Genomic DNA, 7,500 nt, shown 5'->3' with positions numbered 1-7,500 from the left:
GACTGATGCTAAAGACACGATCCCGACTTTTAAGATCCATCCTCTTTTCTACATTTCCCTCTTCTTCTTCTCTTTCCTCCTCTTCCCCTCGGCCTGTCTTAGGTCTCTCCATGGCAACGACATATCGCTGATACCAGAGGGAGCCTTCAAAGATCTGTCGTCGCTTTCCCACCTGTGAGTAACGTATAAACACACACCCATCACTGTTCATGTCTTTCTCTGAATGGAGTGTCTATCTTTTCACCTTGGACAATTGCAAAATAATTGAATTGAAAACAGATTACCATCACAAAAAAGAGCTTTCCTCAGCGTCCGAAAGGAAAACATCCGCTCAGAGAGGCTTGTCTGTGAACTCATCAGACTTAAAAAAAAGTAGCTGAGCAACAAAACCTCCTAGTTTCTCCTGCCCTCCATTTAGAGCAAGATTTTACACCTTGATTCTAAATATGTCTCTCCTTTTTCTATAGTTACAAATATTTACTATTGAAATTAAAGGGTGGTGTGTATATAGTGTGATTCTAGAGTACCTTCCTCTTCTGTGCAGTGCTCCACTCAATGTGGCTACAACAGCAAAACTGTTTTTGTGGTTACTTTCTTTGCTAAATCATGTACTTGGGGATTTGGGGGAAAATCTGCTAAATAGATTTTTTGGTGAAAAGGGTTTTACAGCACAAAACACCCACACTGGAGTAGGAAGGACTCCAGTGTACAGACTCAAAAATTCATGAAGTCTTGAAACTTTTAAACAATAGTCCAATATCCAGCATATTACAGGGGAGACTTTTGTTAAAAATGATAAACTGAGATAATTAAGATCTTGACTTCTTGCAGTAAAGAACTATTACTTTTCTCTCTCTCTCTTCCGTTTACTGATGTTGTCTTTCAGCATCGTATCTCAAAACTAAGCAGTCTGTACGGAGAGAACGGTGGTTATGTAGGGGGCACACATATGATGGACTGCAGTGAAGGATGATGGTAATAATCTGAGTCACCTGCTGGTGGGAGGACCAGTGAGGGAGCGCCTGTGTCTGTCAGGATCAGGACCATGGATAGTGCTTGTGACAGGCTTTTTCCCTAGTAATACACACTCCAGACCACAGAACAGGGGTCTATTGTTTTACAGTCTATTACAAGCCTGTGACTGGCTCTTCCTCTCTGACCACGATAATAGTTCAGTCAGAGACACTTACATGAAAGAACTGACCATTTATCTCAAATGGCTGTACAGTTAGATACAGCAGAAGAGGCTCTGCTCTCAAAGAATTGAAGCAGCAATGTGTCACCGCTCAGACCAGCAGGTGGGTGTGGGGAATCAGGTGATTGGGAGAGGCTGAGGTTACTGCAGGGCATGAACACTTGAAGGAGGAAAGAAATTAGTCCCCCATAATAAGTACATACGTGAACACAAGTAAAATATAGATGGTAATATAACAGTGAACATGTCAAATTTGGTCAAAACAGATACGGCAGAGGTTGGGGTGGGAGCTGTAGCTGCAAAAAGTGCTGGTATGAACTGTCACAAACTCAGTGACAAAAATCAGGGTATGAAAGCAGCTCTCTACACATGCATGAACATGACTTTAACTAGTCAGATAGTAGCCAAGCTAACTCACATTAGACTTACAATGAGGTATGAAACATCAGCAAAAACTTGGGAAAATAAGAAAAAAAGTGTAATTCAGTTTATGGGAAGTGTTTAAAGTTGGAGAAACTCAACCGCCAACACGCCTGTCAGTGTGAGACAGATGCTCCCAGTCCTCTCAACTACAGTTATTAATGGTAGAAATGTGCTGCGGTTTCACAGTTGATTCAACAGTGATCTCAGTCTGTTAGTATTTAGACAGTGACACATTTCCCTTTGTTCTGGCTCTGTTCTCCAGTACAATTGATCTGAAACAACAACGACTCTGAGGTTAAAGTGACTGACTTTTCCTGTGTAGTCTGTTATTACGCCTGAACATTGTTGTCACTCTGCGCTCCTTCTGGCTGCCAGGGCTCTGGGTGCCAACCCTCTGTACTGTGACTGCCACATGCAGTGGCTTTCAGACTGGGTGAAGAGCGGCTACAAGGAGCCTGGCATAGCCCGCTGTGCCGGGCCCGGCGACATGACGGACAAACTGCTGCTCACCACGCCTTCCAAGAAGTTCACCTGCACAGGTAAACACACACTGCCACATGCACACGGTGCTGCAGTAACACAGGAACACATGCACATGTCGGCAGATATATGTACACATTTGGAGGACACACTTGTATGTAAAAAGTACATCTCCACTTCATTATGGGTCCAAAAACAAAAGCCTGCACTTAGATACTTTGCAGACGAGCAGACCAGAATTATTTAGTACAAACAAATAAACAACAAATACATGACACTAGATGAGGACTCCCTGAGGCGACCACAACCAATGAAAATCATGTATTGTCAAAATTTTCACATTTAATGTATTGTTTTAATATTTGTGATTGTGCATTTTTAGGTAATTTAAAGTTTTTTAGTTTCAGAAATAGGATAATAGTCTGAACTAACAAAGAAAACATTCAGTTTCTCTGAAAACTAAAGATTGCCAAATATGGATACATGTTTTTACTGGGTAGAAGTAAATGTTAATATTTAAATGATATAAATCTCTAAAATCCACAAGTTTTCTTGTGATCATGATCTTGGCAGTAACTCATATCACAATCATATTACAAAATGCTACTAACTTTTGACATTATTATATCACATTAACCGTGAATACATGACTAAAATCTATTTTTAACCTAATCTAACTGACACACTGTAGAAGTCCCGGGGCCTTGTGGTTTTCTGGTGCCAGGTAAAGTAGCCAATCATATCCCAGTACTTCCTCCTCAGTCTCTCCTTCCCCAGCTCCTTGAGACAGTCCCCGCCCAGTTTTCCTCGTCCTTTGAACCCTGACCAAACTAAACCACTCTGCTTCCCTTTCAGCCCTCATGTTCTGACCAGCATCATATGTCCCGACTGTTAAATGTTGATATTCTGTCATCAGAGTTTGGGATATGTCTGTCTGCTGTACATGCCATGGTCCTGCAAAGAAAATCTGTTACATTCTCATTTATAACCCAGTAACATATCTGCAACTAGGGGTATATTGTTTTTTCCCCTTTCAGTAACTGATATTGAGCATTTATTAATCAAACTGCAGATATATGGATGATCTGCAGCATTATATAATTGAATTGAAATGTCATAAAATACATAGAAGGCACAGGGACAAACCACCATCTTTATCTGCTGCAGAAAAAGTTCTGAAGATGTAAGATTTATGCAGGTCCCTGACAATGTACAGCTGTCTTAAGTGTTCGCCAACCTGTGTATGCCTCCTCGTCAGACACAGAATATTATATGTGTGTGTGTGTGTGTGTGTGTGTGTGTGTGTGTGTGTGGGTTGGTGTGTTTTCATCTCACAGGCCCAGTGGATTTGAGTATCCAGGCTAAGTGTGAGCCCTGCCTGTCCAGCCCCTGCAAGAACGATGGCACCTGCTCCAATGACCCTGTGCACTACTACCGCTGCACCTGCCCCTATGGATTTAAGGTACTATTGAAAGCCAAATAGCCAAATAATATTCATGTGCATTAGTTATCAATTTAACACCTGTAAACTGTAGATGTGCTGTTAAACTTTCAACAAACAAACACACAGATACATAAGCCTGACGACTAATTTGTGGAGGTTTAGGGTGGGGAGAGTGTTCCAATATCAAGAGGATAAAGGAGAAAGTTATCTCTAAGACAGTAGATGCAAATACCCGGCGATTATCATAAGAAGCTGCTGTTTCTTTGAAAGCTCTGAACATATGTGTGTTTGTGTGTGTGCACATAGGGCCAAAACTGTGAGGAGCCCATTCACGCCTGCATCGGTAACCCGTGCGAGAATGGCGGAACTTGCCACCTGAAGGAAGGAGAAGGGAGCAACTTTTGGTGAGAAACTTAAAAATTGTTTTTTTTAAAAGCTTTACTTAATATGGGTTATGTCAAAGAGGATTTCCACGTTTTTAAACATGAACACCAGTTTACTTGTCATGAAGAGTGAAAACAGTTGCGTAATGTCTCCTGTGGCTTTGGAGGTTTCTAACGCCTGAGGAACCTGACAACAGAAAGCCTACAGAACAAACGCAGGGCGTGGAGTTTAGAAGACTGAACTTTAACAGGCAAGAATAAAGCGAACAAGCACCTCTACAATGAAGAGACAGAGATAAGGTGAATCATCAGATACCAGGTAGTAGATATCAATAAACCTGTGAACCACTGATTATTGAGAACACAGTAGCGACCATGGCAGGCGATCCGTGGACCCTCAGCAGATGACTCCATCAGAGATGCTGCACCACTAATGACAGATGGGAATGAATTTACAGGAGGTAAATGGCTCAGGGGACCAGTTTTGTCTTCAGAGTGTCTCTGAGCTGGACAGCCCTGCTGTGAGAATTGCCTTCTCTTCATTAAGCTATTTAGTATTAACAGGAGGGGAGCTAATGACTCTCTGCTCACTCCAGGCAGATTTTAACCACCCACACAGACAATTAGACCAGCCCAAGATCACAGCTCCTCCTGTCTCTCTCTGTGTCTCTTCTGTTACTTTTTCATTTCAGTTTTGCTCTGTATGTTTTGTATTTCCATCATTGTTCACTTTCTTTTCCTTCTCCAGCAGAGGGGGTGGAATATTCTTTGTGAAGAGCTGTTGTTGACTATATAATGAGATATTAATCCACTTGAGTGCGTGACGCATAAGAGCTCTTTATTAGACCCATAATATACCACTCTGTGTGTGTGTGTGTGTGTGTGTGTGTGTGTGTGTGTGTGTGTGTGTGTGCGCGCGTGTGCATGCGCATGCGCATGTGCGTGGCCTTCTTTTGCTATATTTGTGGGGTCCTAAAAACGGACCAAAATGCTGGACCCCACAAGATTAAATGGCTATTTGAGGGGATGTTGTCTCAATAACAAGACCTCACAAATATAATAAGACAAGGCTGTGTGTATGTGTGTGTGTGTGTGTGTGTGTGTGTGTGTGTGTGTGTGTGTGTGTGTGTGTGTGTGTGTGTGTGTGTGTGTGTGTGTGTGTGTATACAGAGTAATAAACCTGAGTAGTAGTTACAGAGTTGAGTCACGCTCACATTAACAGAGTAATGACTCTCTACTGGGAATATGTAGATCGAGCTGACACTGCTGTTATGAGCTGCACACATGGATAGAGTGTGTGTGTGTGTGTGTGTGTGTGTTTGTCATTAAAAGGTTCTCTAGCAATTTCTGTTGACATTGTTCAGTATGTGGCCCTACATGTGTTTGTCTCTTAATAGTTGTGTGTGTGTGTGTGTGTGTGTGTGTGTGTGTGTGTGTGTGTGTGTGTGTCACTGTGTACTCTCAGGTGTGTGTGTCCAGAGGGCTTTGAAGGTGACGCATGTGAGATCAACATCGATGACTGTGAGGACAACGACTGTGAGAACAACTCCACCTGTGTGGATGGAATCAACAACTACACTTGCATGTGTTCTCCAGAATACACAGGTAACACATTATATATAACATATAAAGATGAAGTTGGAGGTGGCATTTAATTTGTTCCTTTAAACGATATCCTACATGTTATTCGGACTCTCCCAGATAATGATACGACTCTGTAGGTTTATGTTATGGCCAATGCTTTCAATTACTTCAACTTAGTTTTCTCAGAAATCTTGTTTTGCCATTTTGACCTGGTGGACGGGTCTGAGCTGTCCAGTCAAGTTTATTTGTAGAGCACAGTCTCAGACAGAAGCAATTCAAACTGCTTTATACAATGATTAAAAGTAAAAATTCAATAAAAAATACTACGATAGCCATGAGCTTCAGCTGCTGTTGCCATGGAGAAGAAGGCATTCAGAGGCGGCAATCCAGCTGTAGCAAATTCAAAAGAACAAAACACAGCTCGGTAGTTGCTGAGTTCATCCAAAATTTAGAGGTTTTTAGAGTTGATTTCAATTTTAGATCCACTTATTTTAATGAGTAAATTACACATATAGTAATTTTATTACAATATCACTTGATCCTGAGTGTTTATTTACACAAACATTATTTTCCTTTTTCAAGAGAAAATCCACTTGACCCCTGAAAATCAGTAAAAGATCTAAAATGTGCCTTGGGACACCAGTCAATACTGCAAGGTGATGTCATGTTCACAACCAACCACTGACATATAAACACAACTGAAAGCAGTGTGGATGCAGATTGTGTTTTCAGTTTCCTCACTACCCTGATCTTTGGAGCCGTAGCTAACCACTACCTTGAAGCTTTTATCATCAAGAACCAGGTATTTTCTAATGCAGTCGTTCATCTTTTGTACTGATGAGTTATCCAAGCCACAGAAATGCTCCTACACATTACGTTGTCTATAAAAATAATATATAATCTATAAAAATGAATGGGACTGTACTCCCAGGCACTCGAACTCTCACCACACAGCTCTATTGTTGCCACTGAAACATACATACACGGAGAAGGAAGCCTTTTTTTCATTGATCAACTGCAGACAAAGCATATTTTTTTCTGACTAACACTGGTCTGTTGCTACTTGTTTGTCTGCTTTTGCACTGTGCTAATCATCTCTGACTGCTAACCTTTGTGGCGGTGTTCTCTCTGTGTCTTTCTGTGTCTCGCTGTCCTGTGTCTTTTTTTCCTGTCTCGCTCTGCTTTCTGTCATCTATCGTCTGTGTTTTTTTGTGGTTGCAGCTGCTACCAATGAGGTGGAGAGAGGTTAGTCTGTTCTTCTCTCTGTCCTTCCTGTCCCTCTCTCCTTCCTTCCTTCCTTCCTTTCTTCCTTCCTTCCTTCTTTCTTTTCCTTCCTTCCCTCATTTCCTGTGCTTTAACCATGCTTCCCAGAAATGTGATATTCAGTACCACAGATTTGACATACTGTATGCAGTCACGCTTCATGTTAGCTGTGCATGTCCTTGATGTTCAAATGGACCACTGAGTTTTCATGCTCTCAGATATCTGTGGTTATTCTGCTTGCTGCTTTGTGTATACATGTCATTACCATACTAAAGTATGGTATGGTAAACTCCAGGTAAACAATTTGGTAAAAGGAGATGGCTGATGACATTCTTTATTTTTGTTATTGTCCCAGATTCTCATGAAAAACTAAACCAACATTGTTCTCTCAATACTTTCCAATTTCCTCGGCCTGTCTGTGGCACTCAGCCCCCAAAGACTTACATTTCTTTTTTACATTTTTTAGTGGGTTAGTGTTTTGGCAGCAGGAATATATTGACGATAAGAAAAATATAGAATATCACCAGCCTTGTCTTTCAAACATCATTCTGATGTCCCACAACAAGGAATGCAAGTAGAGACCACGTGTGTAGTCTGCTGCCTGCAACCCAAATATCTAACTTACAATACAATACAATACAATACTGTTTCTGACCAACTTTTTGAAGTTAAAATTTTATTTTTATTTTTTGTTTTTTTAAATCCACTTTCTCCACTCCCCCCCACCC

The 7,500-nt window shown here is 41.2% G+C and overlaps 1 protein-coding gene across 4 annotated transcripts in view; it reads left to right on the top strand.

Annotated features, from left to right (window-relative positions):
- slit2 (slit homolog 2 (Drosophila)) overlaps positions 1 to 7,500 on the top strand; it is a 92,823-nt gene that overhangs the window by 76,557 nt on the left and 8,766 nt on the right. For 2 of the 4 annotated variants that reach the window (XM_023418468.2, XM_023418465.2), the window contains 6 exons: positions 103 to 174; positions 1,994 to 2,157; positions 3,436 to 3,560; positions 3,849 to 3,946; positions 5,391 to 5,530; positions 6,731 to 6,754. In XM_023418468.2, the coding sequence (XP_023274236.1) occupies positions 103 to 174; positions 1,994 to 2,157; positions 3,436 to 3,560; positions 3,849 to 3,946; positions 5,391 to 5,530; positions 6,731 to 6,754 (623 nt within the window). The remainder of the gene's footprint in view (positions 1 to 102; positions 175 to 1,993; positions 2,158 to 3,435; positions 3,561 to 3,848; positions 3,947 to 5,390; positions 5,531 to 6,730; positions 6,755 to 7,500) is intronic. The other 2 variants (XM_023418467.2, XM_023418469.2) reach the window with 1 other exon arrangement.

Source organism: Seriola lalandi, unplaced genomic scaffold (genome assembly GCF_002814215.2).
Source record: "Seriola lalandi dorsalis isolate HSWRI2012SDOR001 ecotype SW California unplaced genomic scaffold, Sedor1 jcf7180002054582, whole genome shotgun sequence".
In the NCBI taxonomy this organism is placed as follows: domain Eukaryota; kingdom Metazoa; phylum Chordata; class Actinopteri; order Carangiformes; family Carangidae; genus Seriola; species Seriola lalandi.
Note: the sequence above shows the minus strand (reverse complement) of the source record. Positions and strands in the feature narration are given on the sequence as shown.